The 18,311-nt window shown below is 59.8% G+C and overlaps 1 protein-coding gene across 2 annotated transcripts; it reads left to right on the top strand.

Moving 5' to 3' along the window:
• Positions 1 to 189: 189 nt before the first annotated feature.
• LOC146442660 (putative aarF domain-containing protein kinase 5) lies at positions 190 to 17,631 on the top strand. Of its 2 annotated transcripts, XM_085053906.1 has the most exons (16): positions 190 to 244; positions 1,950 to 2,008; positions 3,371 to 3,517; positions 4,441 to 4,516; positions 6,189 to 6,389; positions 6,893 to 7,033; positions 7,864 to 7,977; positions 8,809 to 8,899; positions 9,114 to 9,154; positions 10,177 to 10,260; positions 11,318 to 11,399; positions 12,259 to 12,337; positions 13,102 to 13,193; positions 14,731 to 15,046; positions 16,375 to 16,476; positions 17,330 to 17,631. In XM_085053906.1, the coding sequence occupies exons 1-16, from the start codon at positions 227 to 229 to the stop codon at positions 17,433 to 17,435; spliced, it is 1,749 nt and encodes a 582-aa protein (XP_084910032.1). In that variant the 5' UTR covers positions 190 to 226; the 3' UTR covers positions 17,436 to 17,631. The 2 variants fall into 2 exon arrangements, with proteins under 2 accessions (XP_084910032.1, XP_084910033.1); XM_085053907.1 differs by lacking the exon at positions 9,114 to 9,154 and having other exon boundaries at positions 8,809 to 8,940.
• The last annotated feature ends 680 nt before the right edge of the window (positions 17,632 to 18,311 follow it).

Here is an 18,311-nt window from a genome sequence, read left to right as displayed (position 1 = left end):
CCCCCTCTGCCCATTCCCGCTCGCGCCTCGCTTCCACCAATCCCCACGCGGGGCGGTGCGGCCGGGGCGGGGCTCGCTCCGCCCAGCCAATCAGACCGCTCTCGGCGCGAGCCCGCCCAGACGGCTGGGCCAATGGGGAGGCGCGGCGGGCGGCGCGCGGCGGCGGGCGGGCCAATGGGGAGGCGCGGCGGGCGGGGCCGGGCGGCGCGCGGCGGCGGCGGCGGCGATGGGGCTGCGGCGGGCGGTGAGGGGAGCGCGGGGCGGGCGGCGGCAGTTCCCCCTGAGGGACCCCCGGGATCTCCCCCTGCCCCGGGACAGCCCCGGCGACACCGCCTGCCCGCCGGGCAACCCGCCCGCAACTTCCCGGAACTTCCGCCGGGACCCCCCCGAGCAACGCCGGGATCCCCTCAGGGCGGGCCTCCCCCTCGGGACCCCCCCGGTGTCACTGTCACCATCTGGGACCCCTCAGTGTCACCTCCCCCTCCTCAGGGACACCCCCAGTGTCACCTCCCCCTTTTTCGGGATCTCTCGGTGTCACCTTTCCCCTCAGGACAAACCCCCCCGGGATCCCCTCAGGGCGGGCCTCCCTCTCGGGACCCCCCCTTGTCACCTCCTCATGCTAGTGTCACCTCCACCCTCTCCGGGACACCCCCCAGTGTCACCTCCACCCTCTCCGGGACTCCCTAGTGTCACCTTTCCCCTCAGGACAATCCCCCCCGGGATCCCCTCAGGGCGGGCCTCCCCCTCGGGACCCCCCCAGTGTCACTGCCGCCCTTTGGGACACTTCTCAGTGTCACCTGTCCCCTCAGGACCCCCCCCCAGTGTCACCTCCTCCCTCTCCGGGACTCCCTAGTGTCACCTTTCCCCTCAGGACAATCCCCCCCTCGCGATCCCCTCAGGGCAGGCCTCCCCCCCATTGTCACCCCCTGTCTGGGACACTCCTCAGTGTCACCTCCCCCGGCTCTGGGACCCCCTAGTGTCACTTGCCGCCTCCTCGGGACCCCACAATGTCACCTCTCCCCTCACGACCCCCCCCAGGGACTCCCCAGTGTCACTTTCCCCCTCAGAGCCCCATAATGTCACCTTCCCCCTCAGGATCCCCAGGGACCCCCCCCGGGACCCCCAGTAACACCTCCCCAACCTGGGACCCCAATGTCACCCCCTCCCGGGACCCCCACGAAACCTCCCGAACTCTCCCAACTGGCTCTCACGGACAGACCCCGCCCCCCAAAAGTCACCTCCCACAATTGGGACCCCCAATGTCACCTGTGCCACTCCCAGAGTCACCTGAATCCCCTTTATAACCCCCCAGTGTCACCTGCAGTCCCAAGACCCCAATGTCACCTGTGCCACCCCCCTGACCCCCCCCAATGTCACCTGTCCCCCCATAGACCCCCAAATGTCACCTTTCCACCAAAGGACCCCCAATGTCACTCCACTCGCAGACCCCCCAATGTCCCTCATTGTCCCCCCAATGTCACCTGAACCCCCTCAAAGACCCCCCCAATGTCACCTTCCACCTCCGAGACCCCCCAATGTCACCTGTCCCCCATAGACCCCCAATGTCACCTTCCCCCACCAGGGACCCCCAATGTCACCTGTGCCCCCGTAGACCCCCCGAATGTCCCCTCAATGTCCCCCCCCAATGTCACCTGAATCAAGATCCCCCAAGTCACCTTCCACCCCCCAGAACCCCCAATGTCCCCCTCAATGTCTCACGTCCCCCAATGTCACCTGTGCCCCACCCAGGATCCCCCAGTGTCCCCTCAATGTCCCCCAGTGTCCCCAGTGTCCCCTCAGTGTCCCCCCCAGTGTCCCCAGTGTCCCCAGTGTCCCCTCAATGTCCCCCAATGTCCCCAGTGTCCCCAGGTGGGGCAGTTTTTGGGGTCCCCCCGTGGGGTGGGGGAGGGGAATTTGGGGTGACATTCCTGACCTGCCCCTCCCCCCAGGTGCGGCTGCTGCCCCTCCCCCACCGGCGGCCCCGGAGTGTCACCGGAGAGACCCCCAGGTGAGGGGGACACTGGGGGGACACTGGGGGGACCTGGGGGGCTCTAGAGTGACATTGGGGGGGCTGGCGTGACATTGGGGGCTTTGGGGTGACATTGGGGTGACATTGGAGTCCCTGGGGTGACATTGAGGGTCTGGGGGCTTGGGGGACACTGAGGTGACATGGGACATTGGGGACCTGGGTGACACTGGGGGCTTGAGGGGCCCTGGGGTGACATTGGGGTGACACTGAGGACATTGCTGGTCTCGGGGACAGGTGACATTGGGTGACATTGTCCCTGGGTGACATTGAGGGTCTGGGGGGGGGACACTGAGGCACACTGAGGGGTCTAGAGCGACATTGGGGGGCACTGGGGGCTAGTGACATTGGGGTGACACTAGAGTGACACTGGGGTCCTGAGGTTACTGGTGGCTCCTGGGGACACTGGGGGCCTGGGTACACTGAGGTGACACTGGGATGACGTTGGGGGTCCTGGGGTGACATTGGGGGTCCCAGGGGGCTTGGGGTGACATTGGGTGACACTGGGGTGACACTAAGGGCCCTTATTTGACATTGGGGGACACTGAGGTGACACTGGGGGGTCCTGGGGGTGACATTAGGGATCCCAGGGGGCTTGGGGTGACATTGGGGGTCTTGGAGAGGTCCTGGGGTGACACTGGGGGGCTCTGGGGTGACACTGGACTCCCAGGGGGCTTGGGGTGACACTGGGGGGGGGAGGGGACATTGGGGTGTCCTTGAGCACAACCTTTGACCCCAGAGGGTCCTTGACCCCTGACCCCTCCAGGTGTCCCCAGAGCTGGGGGGGCTCCCTGGGGGGACAGTGACCCCTGCCCTGTCCCCTGTCCCCGCAGGTCCCTCCCCCGGCGGCGCGCGGTGGCCGCGGTGTCACTTTGGTGTCCCTGGGATGTCACTGTCCCCTGTCCCTGTCCCCGCAGATCCCTGTCGCAGCCCTGGCCGTGTCCCTGGGCTGTCACTGTCCCCTGTCCCCGGGCTGTCACTGTCACTGTCCCCTGTCCCCGCAGGTCCCTCCCCCGGCGGCGGGTGGTGGCCACGGTGTCGCTGCTGGTGGCCCCGGGCTGTCACTGTCCCCTGTCCCCGCAGGTCCCTGTCCCAGCAGCCCCGGTGGCCGCGGTGTCACTGCTGGTGGCCCTGGGATGTCCCTAACCCCTGTCCCCGCAGGTCCCTCCCCCGGCGGCGGGTGGTGGCCGCGGTGTCGCTGCTGGTGTCCCTGAGATGTCACTGTCCCCTGTCCCTGTCCCCGCAGGTCCCTGTCCCTGTCCCAGCAGCCCCGGCGGCGCGCGGTGGCCGCGGTGTCGCTGTTGGTGTCCCCGGGCTGTCACTGTCGCTGTCCTGTCCCCGCAGGTCCCTCCCCCGGCGGCGGGCGGTGGCCGCGGTGTCGCTGCTGGTGGCCCTGGGCGGGTCACTGTCCCTTGGCTGCTATTTGGCTGCCGAAGCTCCCCGCAGGCGACGGGCGAGGCTGCTGCTCGAGGGGGTCGGCAGGTTCTGCAGGTGGGGATTTTGGGGGGATTTGGGGAATTTTGGGGGTCATGGAGGTGATTTGGGGTCCAGGGGAGCTCAGAGGGTCATGGGCAGGTTCTGCAGGTGGGGATTTTGGGGGATTTGGGGATTTTGGGGGAATTTTGGGGGGATTTGGGGGATTTGGGGACTTGGGGGGATTGGGGAATTTTGGGGGATCTGGGGGATTTGGGGGTTTTGGGGGTCCAAAGCATTTGGGGGGCTCAGGGGGCTATGGGCAGGTTCTGCAGGTGGGGATTTGGGGGGATTTTTGGGTCTCTTTTGAGTCTGGGGTGGTTTTTGGGGTCTCTTTCAGATCTGAATTGGTTTTTGGGTGATTTTCAGGGTCTCTTTTGGGTCTGGGGTAGTTTTTGGGGTCTCTTTTGGATCTAGGGGAATTTTTGGGGTCTCTTTTGGGTCTGGGGTCGTTTTTGGGTTCTCTTTTGGGTCTGGGGTCTCTCCGGGAATGGGGATTTTTCCAGAAGGATCCAGGAGGGTCTGGGGGTTTCTGGGGGGCTTTTTGGGGGATTTTTGGGGTCTCTTTTGGGTCTGGGGTGGTTTTTGGGGAATTTTTGGGGTCTCTTTTGGGTCTGGGGTCTCTCTGGGAATGGGGATTTTTCCAGAAAGACCCAGGAGGCTCTGGAGGTTTCTGAGATGGTTTTTTGGGGAATTTTTAGGGGATTTTTGGGGTCTCTTTAGGGTCTGGAGTGGTTTTTGGGGGATTTTTAGGGTCTCTTTTGGGTCTGGGGTGGTTTTTAGGGCATTTTTGGGGTCTCTTTTGGATCTGAGGTGGTTTTTGGGGTCTCTTTAGGGTCTGGGGTGGTTTTTGGGGGATTTTTGGGGTCTCTTTTGGGTCTGGGGTGGTTTTGGGGGGATTTTTGGGTCTGGGGTCCCTCTGACCCCCCGTGCCCCCCCAGGTCTCTCTCAGTTGGGCTTCACATCTCCCTGGACTACTGGTGGACCACCAATGTGGAGCTGCGGGGCCTGGATGAGGTGGGAATTTGGGGGGATTTTGGGGAATTTTGGGGTCCTGAAGGGGATTTGGGGGATTTTGGGGGGGTCTGGGGGGGAATTTTGGGGGGATTTTTGGGGGATTTGGGGAGGATTTTGGGGAGGATTTTGGGACATTCCTGGCCCTGGGTGACACCTGGGTGACACCTGTCAAGGATGTCGGGGTGTCACCTGTGACCCCAAAGTCACACCTGTGTCCCCAGTGTCACTCCTGTCCCCAGGACAGTCCCGGTTACCTGTCAGGGATATCTGGGTGTCACCTGTGACCCCAATGTCACACCAGTGTCACACCTGTGTCACACCTGTGTCCCCAAGACAGTCCCAGTTACCTGTCAGGCATGTCCAGATGCCACCTGCTGGGCATTTTGGGGATGTCAGGGTGTCACCTGTGTCACACCTGTGGCACACCAGTGGCACACCAGTGTCACACCTGTGGCACACCTGTGTCCCCAATGTCACACCTGTCCCCAGGACAGTCCCGGTTACCTGTCGGGGATATCTGGGTGTCACCTGTGACCCCAAAGTCACACGTGTGTCACACCTGTGTGTCATTGTCCCCAGGACAGTCCCGGGTACCTGTCGGGGATATCTGGGTGTCACCTGTGACCCGAATGTCACACCTGTGTCACACCTGTGTCCCTCCTGCATCACTCCTGTCCCCAGGACAGCCCCAGTTACCTGTCGGGAATGTCAGGGTGTCACACCTGTAACCCCAATGTCACACCTGTGTCACACCTGTGTCACTCCTGTGTCACACCTGTGTCACACCTGTCCCCAGGACAGTCCCGGTTACCTGTCAGGGATATCTGAGTGTCACCTGTGACCCCAATGTCACACCTGTGTCACACCTGTGTCACACCTGCATCACACCTGTGACCCGAATGTCACATCTGTGTCACTCCTGTCCCCAAGACGGTCCCAGTTACCTGTCAGGCATGTCCAGATGCCACCTGCTGGGGATTTTGGGGATGTCAGGATGTCACCTGTGACCACAGTGTCACACCAGTGTCACACCTGTGTCACACCTGTGTCACTCCTGCATCACTCCTGTCCCCAGGACAGTCCCGGTTACCTGTCGGGGATGTCAGGATGTCACACCTGTGTCACACCTGTGTCACTCCTGTCCCCAGGACAGTCCCGGTTACCTGTCAGGGATGTCAGGTGTCACCTGTGACCCCAATGTCACACCTGTGTCCCTAATGTCACACCTGTCCCCAGGACAGTCCCGGTTACCTGTCGGGGATGTCAGGATGTCACCTGCGCACGGGACAGCGCCTCCTGCAGGGCGCGCTCAGCAACGGCGGGCTGTGTGTGACCTCAGTGTCACACCTGTGTGTCATTGTCCCCAGGACAGTCCCGGTTACCTGTCAGGGATGTCGGGGTGTCACCTGCGCACAGGACAGCGCCTCCTGCAGGGTGCTCTCAGCAATGGCGGGCTGTGTGTCACACCTGTGTCACACCTGTGTCACACCTGTGTGTCATTGTCCCCAGGACAGTCCCGGTTACCTGTCAGGGATGTCAGGCTGTCACCTGCGCACAGGACAGCGCCTCCTGCAGGGCGCTCTCAGCAACGGCGGGCTGTGTGTGACCTCAGTGTCACACCTGTGTCACACCTGTGTCACACCTGTGTCCCTAATGTCACACCTGTCCCCAGGACAGTCCCGGTTACCTGTCAGGGATGTCAGGATGTCACCTGCGCACGGGACAGCGCCTCCTGCAGGGCGCTCTCAGCAATGGCGGGCTCTACGTCAAGCTGGGCCAGGGGCTGTGCTCCTTCGATCACCTGCTGCCACCTGAGGTGACAGGGACACTGCGGCCCCTCGAGGACAGCGCCAGCCCCAGGGGACACCGAGAGGTGATGGGGGACACTGGGGACAGTGGGGATGTTGGAGTCATTGGGGCCATTGGGGACACTGGGGACATTTAGAGGATTTGGGGACATTGGGGACGTTGGGGACACTGGGGATGTTGGGGACATTGGGGATATTGGGGATATTGGGGACATTGAGGGGATTGGGGACATTTGGGACATTGGAAATGTTGGGGACATTGGGGATTTGGGGACATTGGGGTTATGGGGACACTGCTGCCACCTGAGATGACAGGGACACTGCGGCCACTGGAGGACAGTGCCAGCCCACGGGGACACCGAGAGGGGACACTGGGGACACTGGGGACATTGGGGACATTGAGAACATCAGGGGTGCTGGGGACATTGGGGGATTTGGGGACACTGGGGACATTGGGGACATTGGGGGTTTGGGGGACACCTGTCCCTCCCCTGTCCCTCACCTGTCCCCAGTGTCCCCAATGTCCCCAATGTCCCCAGTGTCCCTCACCTGTCCCTCACCTGCCCAGGTGGACGAGCTGTTCCTGGAGGATTTCCAGACCACGCCTTCCGGAATGTTCCGCGACTTCGACTACGAGCCTGTGGCTGCGGCCAGCCTGGCCCAGGTGCACCGAGCCACCCTGCCCGACGGGACACCTGTGGCTGTCAAGGTGTGCCTGGGGGCACCTGGGGACACCTGGGGACAGCTGGGGACACACCTGGGGACACGTAGAAACACCTGGGGACAGCTGGGGGCTCCTGGGGACACCTGGGAACACCTGGGCACACCTGGGGACACCTGGGGGGCACCTGGGGACACGTAGAAACACCTGGGGACTCCTGGGGACAGCTGGGAATACCTAAGGACACCTGGGCAAATCTGGGAACAGCTGGGTACACCTGGGAATACCTAAGGACACTTCAGGATATCTGGGAACACCTGGGTACACCTGGGGACAGCTGGGGACAGCTGGGGACACTTGGGCTCACCTGGAGACACTTTGGGACTCCTGGGGATACCTGGGGACTCCTGGGGACACCTGGGGACACCTGGGAAACACCTGGAAACACCTGGGGATAGCTGGGGACACCTGGGGATACCTGAGATACACCTGGGGACACCTGGGGATACCTGGGGACAGCTGGGGACACACCTGGGAACAGCTGGGAACACCTGGGGACACTTTGGGATACCTGGGACACCTGGAGACTCCTGGAAACACCTGGGGATAGTTGGGCACACCTGGGGTCACCTGGGGACACCTGGGTACACCTGGGGACACCTGGGGACACGTAGGAACACCTGGGCACACCTGCAGACAGCTGGGAACACCTGGGCACACCTGAGATACACCTGGGGACACCCTGGGCACACCTGGGGACATCCAGGCACACCTGCGGCCAGCTGGGGACACCTGGGGACACACCTGGGCACACCCGGGCACACCTGGGGATGGGTGTGGCCCCCTGGCCCCGCCCGGTGACCCGCAGGTGTCCCCAGGTGCAGTACCTGGACCTGCGGGACAGATTCGAGGGTGACATGAGGACCTTGGAGCTGCTGCTGCGCCTGGTGGAGTTCATGCACCCCGACTTCGCCCTGGGCTGGGTGCTGCAGGTGAGACACACCTGGGCACACCTGGGGACACCTGGGACACACCTGAGACACACCTGGGGACACTTCGGACACACCTGAGACACACCTGGGGACAGCTGGGGACAGCTGGGGACACCTGGGGACACCTGGGACACACCTGAGACACATCTGGGGAGAGCTGGGACACCTGGGGACACCTGGGGGCACCTGAGATACACCTGGGGACAGCTGGGGACATACCCGGTGACACTTGAGACACACCTGGGCACAGCTGGGGACACCTGGGGACACACCTGGGGACACCTGGGGACAGCCTTGTGCCAAGGACCTCCAAGGAGCACTGTCACCCCCTGTGTGTCCCTTGTGTCCCCTTTGTGCCACCTGTGTGCCACCTGTGTGCCACCTGTGTGTCACCTGTGTCACCTCTGTGTCACCTGTGTGTCACCTGTGTGTCCCCTTTGTGTCACCTGTGTGCCACCTGTGTGCCACCTGTGTGCTCAGCAGCTGCAGGGGACACTGTGTGTGTCACTCACCTGTCACTGATAGTCACCTGTGTGTCCCCAGGAGCTGAAGGGCACTCTGTCACTCACCTGTGTCACTCACCTGTCACTCACCTGTTCCTCACCTGTCCCGAGGAGTTCAAGGGCAGTCTGTCACTGATTGTCACCTGTGCCACTCACCTGTGTCCCTCAGCTGTCCCCAGGAGCTCAAGGGCACTCTGTACTGTCCCTCACCTGTGTCACTCACCTGTGTCACTCGCCTGTCCCTCACCTGTCCCCAGGAGCTGAAGGGCACTCTGTCACTCACCTGTGTCCCTCACCTGTCCCTCACCTGTCCCTCACCTGTCCCCAGGAGCTCAAGGGCACTCTGGCACTGGAGTTGGATTTTGAGAACGAAGCGCGGAACTCTGAGCGCTGCGGGAGAGACCTGGGACACCTGCCAGGTGTGACAGTGCCACGGGTGCACTGGGGACACTGCAGCAAGGTGAGACACACCTGGGGACATCTGGGACACACCTGGGGACACACCTGGGGACACCTGGGGACACCTGCCAGGTGTGACAGTGCCACGGGTGCACTGGGGACACTGCAGCAAGGTGAGACACACCTGGGGACACACCTGGGGACATCTGGGACACACCTGGGGACACCTGCCAGGTGTGACAGTGCCACGAGTGCACTGGGGACACTGCAGCAAGGTGAGGGACACCTGGGGACATCTGGGACACACCTGGGGACATCTGGGACACACCTGGGGACACACCTGGGGACACACCTGGGGACACTTGGGGACACCTGGGACACACCTGGGGACACACCTGGGGACACCTGCCAGGTGTGACAGTGCCACGGGTGCACTGGGGACACTGCAGCAAGGTGAGACACACCTGGGGACACCTGGGACACACCTGGGACACACCTGGGGACACTGCAGCAAGGTGAGACACACCTGGGGACACACCTGGGACACACCTGGGACACACCTGGGGACACGTGGGGACACTGCAGCAAGGTGAGACACAGCTGGGGACACACCTGGGACACACCTGGGGACACAGCTGGGGACACCTGCCAGGTGTGACAGTGCCACGGGTGCACTGGGGACACTGCAGCAAGGTGAGACACACCTGGGGACACACCTGGGACACACCTGGGGACACACCTGGGGACACCTGGGGACACCTGGGGACACTGCAGCAAGGTGAGACACACCTGGGGACACACCTGGGGACACACCTGGGAACACCTGGGACACACCTGGGCCATGGGACAGTGAGGACAGGAGGAGCTGGCAGTGGCAGGGAGGGGACAGGGACAGAGACAGGCTGGGTGTCACCTGCAGTGACACTGCATCTCCGTGTCCCTGTCCCTGCCGTGTCCCTCCTTGTCACCCTGTCTGTCCCTAACTGTCCCCATCCTGTCCCCATCCTGTCCCATCCCTGTCCCCATCCCTGTCCCCATCCTGTCCCTAACTGTCCCCATCCTGTCCCCATCCCTGTCCCCATCCTGTCCCTAACTGTCCCCATCCTGTCCCCATCCCTTCCCATCCCTGTCCCCATCCCTGTCCCCATCCTGTCCCCATCCTGTCCCCATCCTGTCCCCATCCCTGTCCCCAATCTGTCCCATCCTGTCCCATCCTGTCCCCAATCTGTCCCATCCTGTCCCCATCCCTGTCCCCATTGTCCCCATGCTGTCCCCACTGTCCCCACTCTGTCCCCAGCGGGTTCTCACGGCTGATTTCTGCGAGGGCTGTAAGATCACCGACGTGGAGGGAATCCGGCAGCGAGGGCTGGGGCTGAGAGACGTCAGTGTGGGGAGTTCTGTGGGGTTTGGGGAAATTTGGGGTCCCTGGGTGGGATTTGGGGGGATTTGGGGAAATTTGGGGTGTCCTGGGAGGTATTTTTGGGGATTTAGGGGAAATTTGGGGTGTTCTGGGTGGGATTTGGGGGGATTTTGGGAGGATTTGGGGTTTCCTGGGGGAAATTTGGGGTGTCCTGGCTGGATTTTGGGAGGATTTGGGGTGTCCTGGGTGGGATTTGGAGGATTTAGGGGAAATTTGGGGTGTTCTGGGTGGGATTTGGGGTGTCCCTGACCCCACAGAGGGAATCCGGCAGCGAGGACTGGGGCTGAGAGACATCAGTGTGGGGAGTTCTGTGGGGTTTTGGGGAAATTTGGGGTCCCTGGGTGGGATTTTGGGGGGATTTTTGGGATCCTGAGGGGATTTGGGGTGTCCCTGACCCCACAGGGGAGATCCAGCAGCTGGGACTGGGGCTGAGAGACATCAGTGTGGGGAGTTCTCTATGGGATTTTGGGGGATTTGGGGAAATTTGGGGTCCCTGGGTTGGACTTGGGGGTGTCCTGGGTGGGATTTGGGGTCCCTGGGTGGGATTTGAGGGGATTTTGGGGTGTCCTGGGTGGGGATTTGGGGTTTCCCTGACCCCACAGAGGGGATCTGGCAGCTGGGCTTGGGGCTGAGAGACGTCAGTTTGGGGTCCTGTGGGGAGTTTGGGGAAATTTGGGGTGTTCCGGGGGGATTTGGGGTGTCCTGGGTGGGATTTGGGGCATCCCAAGGGGTTCCTGGGGGGATCCTGGAGATTTGGGAGAGTCTGGGAGTGGTTTTAGGGGTTTTTTGGGGTGCCCTAGAGGGTTTTGGGGTCCCTGAGCTCCCCGACCCCCCCAGACCACAGGGAAGCTGATCCAGGGGGCGTTTAGGGGATTTTTGGGGGTATTTTAGGGAATTTTGGGGATTCTCATGAGGATTTTGGCGTTTTAGGGGTTTTTGGGGTTCCCAGGTGGTTTTTGGGGTGTGCTGAGGGATTTTGGGGTGTTTTAGGGTCGCTGACCCCCCCTGACCCCCCCAGACCGCGGAGAAGCTGATCCAGGTGTTCGCAGAGCAGATTTTCTACACGGGATTTATCCACGCTGATCCACATCCTGGGAACGGTAAGGGAACCCCAAAAATACCCCAAAAATACCCCAAAAATATCCCAAAAATATCCCAAAAAATATCCCAAAAATACCCCAAAAATACCCCAAAAATATCCCAAAAATACACCAAAAATATCCCAAAAATATCCCAAAAATACCCCAAAAATACCCCAAAAATACACCAAAAATATCCCAAAAATACCCCAAAAATACCCCAAAAATACCCCAAAAATATCCCAAAAATACACCAAAAATATCCCAAAAATACCCCAAAAATACCCCAAAAATACCTCAAAATCACGGGGGGAAGCCCAAAACCGATCGACCCCAAAACAGAGGGAGAAACCCAAAAATACCCCAAAAACTGGGAGAGGGACCCCAAAAATACACCAAAAACGGGGAGAAACCCAAAACTGGGGAGAGTGACACCAAAAATATCCCAAAACTGGGGGGAGAAACCCAAAATTGGGGAAGAAAAAACCTGAAATTGGAGAAAACCCCAAACTGGGGGAAAACCCAAAACCAGGGGGGAAATCCTGAAACTGGGGGAACCCAAAACTAGGAGGAGCACAAAATTGTGGGGAACCCAAAACTGGAGAACCCAAAACTGGGGGAAAAAACCTGAAACTGGGGGGAACCCAAAATTGGAAGGGGACCCCAAAACCAGGGGGGATCCCAAAATTTGAGGGATCTCAAAACCGGGGAAACCCAAAACTGGGAGGGAAAACCTGAAACGGGGGGAGAGGCTTGAAATCAGGGAATTCCCAAAGGGAGGAGACCCCAAAAGGAGGGGGAAAGACCCCAATGGGAGGGGTGAGACCCCAAAAGACCCTTTTTGGGGATCCCCAAACCCCAAATCCCTGTGGTGTTGCAGTTCTGGTTCGTCGTGGTCCTGATGGGAAAGCTGAGCTGGTGCTGCTGGACCACGGGCTGTACGAGACCCTGAGCGAGAGGTGAGACCCCAAATCACCCCAAAATCACCCCAAAAACCACCCCAAATACACCCCAAAGTCACCCCAAATACACCCCGGAATCAACTGCCAAAATCCTCCCCGAAATCCACCCCAAAATCACCCCAAAATCCACCCCAAAACACATCCCAAAACCCCACAAATCCCAGAACCCAACCCAGAACACGGGGGGACCCCAAAACACACCCCAAAACCCCCAGGGACCCCAAAATCCCTAGAGGGACCAAGTTTCACTCTGTGGGCTCTGGAGAGCGATTGTCCTGCAGGACCCTAAAACTGGGGAGACCCCAAAACACCCGGGAACCCCCAAATCCACCCCAAAATCCCAAAATCCACCCCAAAAACCCTCGGGTGACCCCAAAACTCACCCCAAAACCCCAAAACTCACCCCAAATTTCCCTGCAGGGACCGAGTGTCACTCTGTGAGCTCTGGAGAGCCATTGTCCTGCAGGACCCCAAAATCCACCCCAAAATCCCCAAATCCATCCCAAAATCCACCTCAAAACCCCACGGGGGACCCCAAAACCCCAAAAGTCACCCCAAAACCCCAAAAGTCACCCCAAATTTCCCTGCAGGGACCGAGTGTCACTCTGTGAGCTCTGGAGAGCAATTGTCCTGCAGGACCCCAAAATCCACCCCAAAATCCCCAAATCCATCCCAAAATCCACCTCAAAACCCCACGGGGGACCCCAAAACCCCAAAACTAACCCCAAAACTCACCCCAAAACACCCCAAATTCCCTGCAGGGACCGAGTGTCGCTCTGTGGGCTCTGGAGAGCCATTGTCCTGCAGGACCACAAAGCCATGAAGGACAGAGCAGCCGAGCTGGGCGTGCAGGGTGAGACCCCAAATATTGGGGGACCCTAAAAACGGGGGAAATTACCCCAAAAATGGGGAGAGGGACCCCAAAAATGTCAGGAATGACCCCAAACATAGGGGGCAGGGACCCCAAAAATGGGGGGAGAGACCTCAAACATGGAGGAATTACCCCGAAAATAGGGGGAGGGACCCCAAAACCAGGGGGATGGACACCAAAAATGGGGACAGGGATCCCAAAAGTGGGGGAATGACCCCAAAAACGGGAAGAATGACTGAAAAAATGGGGAGAGGGACCCCAAAAATGGGCTGACCTACCCTAAAAACGGGGGAGAGAGTGGCCGAGCTGGGGGTGCAGGGTGAGACCCCAAAAATGGGGAACCCCAAAAATGGGGAGAATGAGCCCAAAAATGGAGTAAGGGACCCCAAAAAGGGGGGATAAAGGGTCCCCAAAACCGGGGGGGAAAGAACCCCAAAATCTGAAGGTGAGGGGTGGGGCAACCCCAAAATTGGGAGGGGAAGGGTGAGGGGGGTCTGGAATTGGGGGTGAGGAGACCCCAAAATGGGGGGTGAGAGGTGAGAGGACCCCAAAATCCCCTGAGGTGTTGGGGAATTTTGGGATCAAAGTTCCCCAAACTCCCTTCCCGGTTCCTGTTCCCCCAAAATGGGTCAAACCCGAATTCTGGGAATTCTGCACCCCAAAAACCCCAAATCCCCCCCAGACTGTTACCTGGAGATGCTGATACACCTGCAGGGTTACCTGGGGATACCTGGGGATATCTGAGAGTCCCTGGGGTTTACCTGAGGGTTACCTGGGGGTTACCTGAGGGTTACCTGAACCCCCAAATCCCAAAATTCCCCCCCCAGACTGTTACCTGTTCTCAGAGATGCTGATGCACCTGCAGGGTTACCTGAGGGTTACCTGAGGGTTACCTGAGGTTACCTGAGGGTTACCTGTAGATTACCTGAGAGTCCCTGGGGTTTACCTGAGGGTTACCTGGAAATAGCTGGGGTTACCTGGGGATACCTGAGGGTCACCTGTAGGTTACCTGGCCCCCCAATATTCCTGCAGACTATTACCTGTTCTTGGAGATGCTGATGCAGCTGCAGGGTTACCTGGGGGTTACCTGAGGGTTACCTCGGGATACCTGAGGGTCACCTGAAGGTTACCTGACTCCCCAATTTCCTCCCAGACTATTACCTGTTCTTGGAGATGCTGATGCACCTGTGGGGTTACCTGGGGATACCTGAGGGTTACCTGAGAATTACCTGAGGTTACTTGGGGATACCTGAGGATCCTTTGGGGTTACCTGAGGGTTACCTGGGAATACTGGGGGTTACCTGAGGGTTACCTGAAGGGCACCTGGGGTTACATTAGATTATCTGAGGGTTACCTGAGGGATACCTGTAGGTTACCTGACTCCCCAATTTCCCCCCAGACTATTACCTGTTCTCGGAGATGCTGATGCAGCTGCAGGGTTATCTGGGGATACCTGAGGGTTACCTGGGGTTACCTGAGGGTCACCTGTAGGTTACCTGACTCCCCAATTTCCCCCCAGACTATTACCTGTTCTCGGAGATGCTGATGCAGCGCCCCCTCGGCCGTCGCTCCCGACTGCTGGGCCCCGGCGGGGCTCACCTGGCCCACCCGCCGGGCGCACCTGGGCGGCTCTCGGGCGCACCTGAGGGTCACCTGAGCGGCGAGGAGCGCGGCTACATGCAGGAGATGGCGGCGCAGAGGTTCCCGCACATCCTGCAGGTGCTGCGGCAGCTGCCGCGGCCGATGCTGCTGGTGTTCCGGAACATCAACACCGTCAGGAGCGTGCACTCGGCGCTGGGTGCACCTGCCGATCGGTACGGGATCATGGCCCGCAGGTGAGATACAGGTGTGATACAGGTGTGATACAGGTGTGTGTGTGTGTGAGATACAGGTGTGTGTGAGTGACTATCAGAGCCAATGCTGCTGGTGTTCCGGAATATCAACACCGTGAGGAGTGTGCACTCGGCGCTGGGCGCACCTGCTGATAGATACGGGATCATGGCCCGCAGGTGAGATACAGGTGTGTGATACAGGTGTGTGATACAGGTGTGTGTGATACAGGTGTGTGTGTGACTGTCAGAGCCGATGCTGCTGGTGTTCTGGAATATCAACACCGTCAGGAGTGTGCACTCGGCGCTGGGGGCACCTGCCGATAGATATGGGATCATGGCCCGCAGGTGAGATACAGGTGTGCTCAGGTGTGATACAGGTGTGTATCAGTGCCGATGCTGCTGGTGTTCCGGAATATCAACACTGTGAGGAGTGTGCACTCTGCGCTGGGCGCACCTGCCGATCGGTACGGGATCATGGCCCGCAGGTGAGAGCTCAGGTGTGCTCAGGTGTGATACAGGTGTGTGTGAGATACAGGTGTGTGAATGTGTGACAGGTGTGAGTGCGTGTGACAGGTGTGAATGGGACAGCTGTGGGGCAAGTTTGGGACAGGTGAACCCCAGGTGTGCGCAGGTGAACCCCAGGTGTGCACAGGTGTGCCCTGCATATCCATAGGTGAATCCTAGGTGTGCATGGATGAGCCAAGGTGTGCTCAGGTGTCCATAGGTGAAAGCCAGGTGTGCCCCAGGTGTGCACAGGTGAGCACAGGTGCGCCCCTGGTCGGCATACGTGTGCCCCAGGTGTGCACAGGTGTGCCGCTGGTTAGCGCAGGAGTGCTCAGGTGTGCTCAGGTGAGCCCTGGCTGTCCCTGGGGAGCACAGGGGGGGTTGTGGGGGTGCCCAGGTGAGTTTTGGGGGGCTGATGGGGATGGGGATACCCAGGTGAGCCCATAGGGGTGCCCAGGTGAGCCCAGGTGTGCCCAGGTGACCCTGTGGGATGCTCAGGTGAGCCCAGGTGACCCTGTGGGACACCCAGGTGAGCCCAGGAGACCCCATGGCACACCCAGGTGACCCATAGGGGTGCCCAGGTGCACCCAGGTGACTCCATGGGACACCCAAGTGAGCCCAGGTGACCCATAGGGGTGCCCAGGTGAGCCCAGGTGACCCCGTGGGGGTGCCCAGGTGTGCTCAGGTGACCCCATGGCACACCCAGGTGAACCCAGGTGACCCCATGGGGTGCCCAGGTGAGCCCAGGTGCACCCAGGTGAGCTCAGGTGACCCCGTGGGACACCCAGGTGTGCTCAGGTGCGCTCAGGTGACTCTCCCTCCCCCAGCGCGGTGCGCAGCTGGACTCGCCTCACTGGTGGCTCTGGGGATTCTCTGCGGCAGCGGCTGAGCCTCACCTGGGAGAGCTTCAAGTTCGAGCTGGCGCTCAGGTGAGGGGGAGGGGCCAGGTGTGTGAGGGGGAGGGGTCAGATGGGGAGGGGCCAGGTGAGGGGGCTATGGGGAGGGGGAGGGGTTACAGAGTGGGGGAAGGGCTCAGGTGAGGGGATGGGGGAGGGGCTGGGGGAGGTGCTCAGGTGAGGGGGAGGGGTCAGGTGTGTGAGGGGGAGGGGCTGAGGGAATGGGGGAGGGGCTGAGAGAATGGGGGAGGGGCTGAGAGAATGGGGGAGGGGCTCAGGTGAGGGGGAGGGGCTCAGGTGTGTGGGGAGAGCACACCTGTGGGAGGGGGCAGGGCTGGGGAACCCCCAGGTGAGTGTGTGACCCCCAGGTGTGTCAGTTCCCCCCAGGTGTGACCCCCAGGTGACCTCCCATCCCCCAGGTGTGTGTGACCCCCAGGTGACCCCTCAGGTGTGTGTGTGTGACCCTCCAGGTGTGTCCCTACCCCCAAGTGACCCTCCAGGTGGGTGTGACACCCCAGGTGTGTGTGTGACACCCCAGGTGTGTTCCCATCCCCCAGGTGGTCTCTCCTCAGGTGTGACCCCCCCCAGGTGTGTAATTTCCTCCCAGGTGTGACCCACAGGTGTGTCCCTCCCCCAGATCACCCCTCCAGGTGTGTCCCTTCCCCCCAGGTGTGAACCCCCAGGTGAGTGTGACCCCCCAGGTGAGTGTGTGACACACCCAGGTGAGTGTGACACCCCAGGTGTGTGTAACCCCCAGGTGAGCCCTCCAGGTGTGTGTGACTCCCCAGGTGTGACCCCCCCAGGTGTGTGTGACTCACCCAGGTGAGTGTGTGACCCCCCAGGTGAGTGTGACCCCCCAGGTAACCCCTCCCTCCCCTCCCCCCAGGTGGGAGTGGCTTCGCTGCCGCCTGACTGCGGCTGCGCTGCAGCTGCTGAGCCGCTGGGGGGCGCTGCCCTTCGGGGAGCACCTGCAGCACCTGCTGCGCGCCTGAGGGGGGCGCTGCGCACCTGGAAATCCCAAAAATATCCCAAAAAACCAGCCGGGAACACCTGGAGAATGGCCGGAATCCCAAAAATAGCCTCAAAACCTGCCGGAAACACCCCGAAACGGTTAAAATTCCCAAAAAAAAATCCCGAAAACTGTCAGAAACATCTGAAAATGGTTAAAAATCCCCCAAAAAATATCCCCAAAACTGCTGGGAACACCTGAAAAATGGTTGGAAACACCCCGAAATGGTTAAAAATTCCCAAAAAATATCCCAAAAACTGTCAGAAACATCTGAAAAATGGCTGAAATCCCAAAAAATATCCCCAAAAACACCTGGAAAATGGCCGGAAACACCCTGAAACAGTTAAAAATCCCCAAAAAAATATCCCAAAAACTGCTGGGAATGCTGAGAAACACCTGAGAAAGAGCCGAAATCCCAAAAAAAAATCCCAAAAATTTACCAGGAACACCTGGAAAATGGCCAGAAACACCCAAAATGGTTAAAAATCCCCCAAAAATATCCCAAAACCACCGAGGAACACCTGGAAATGGTGGAAATCCCAAAAAATATCCCAAAAAATATCCCAAAAAACTGCTGTGAACACCTGGAAAATGGCCAAAAACACCCGGAAATGGTTAAAAATCCCCAAAAAATATCCCCAAAAAACCACATGGAATGCTGAGAAACACCTGGAAAATGGCTGAAATCCCAAAAAATGTCCCCAAAAACCACCGGGAATGTTCAGAAACACCTGGAAAACAGCTGGAAACACCTGGGAAACATCTGAAAACCAGAAAAAAACAGCCAGGAACACCCAAAACCACCCAAAAATCGGCTGGAAACACCAAAAAATCCCCAAAATACCCCAAAGTCAGTCGG

Source organism: Lichenostomus cassidix, chromosome 2, assembly GCF_008360975.1.
Source record: "Lichenostomus cassidix isolate B80296 chromosome 2, HeHo_3.0, whole genome shotgun sequence".
Taxonomy (NCBI): Eukaryota; Metazoa; Chordata; class Aves; order Passeriformes; family Meliphagidae; genus Lichenostomus; species Lichenostomus cassidix.
This window is presented reverse-complemented; position numbering and strand designations above follow the sequence as displayed.

What these genes read in the sequence shown, in the direction of transcription:
- LOC146442660 (XM_085053906.1), top strand. An exon ending in GTCACCGGAGAGACCCCCAG is followed by an intron (nt 2,009 to 3,370) that starts GTGAGGGGGACA and finishes CTGTCCCCGCAG; the next exon opens with GTCCCTCCCCCGGCGGCGGG. An exon ending in ACTGGGGACACTGCAGCAAG is followed by an intron (nt 9,155 to 10,176) that starts GTGAGGGACACC and finishes CTCTGTCCCCAG; the next exon opens with CGGGTTCTCACGGCTGATTT.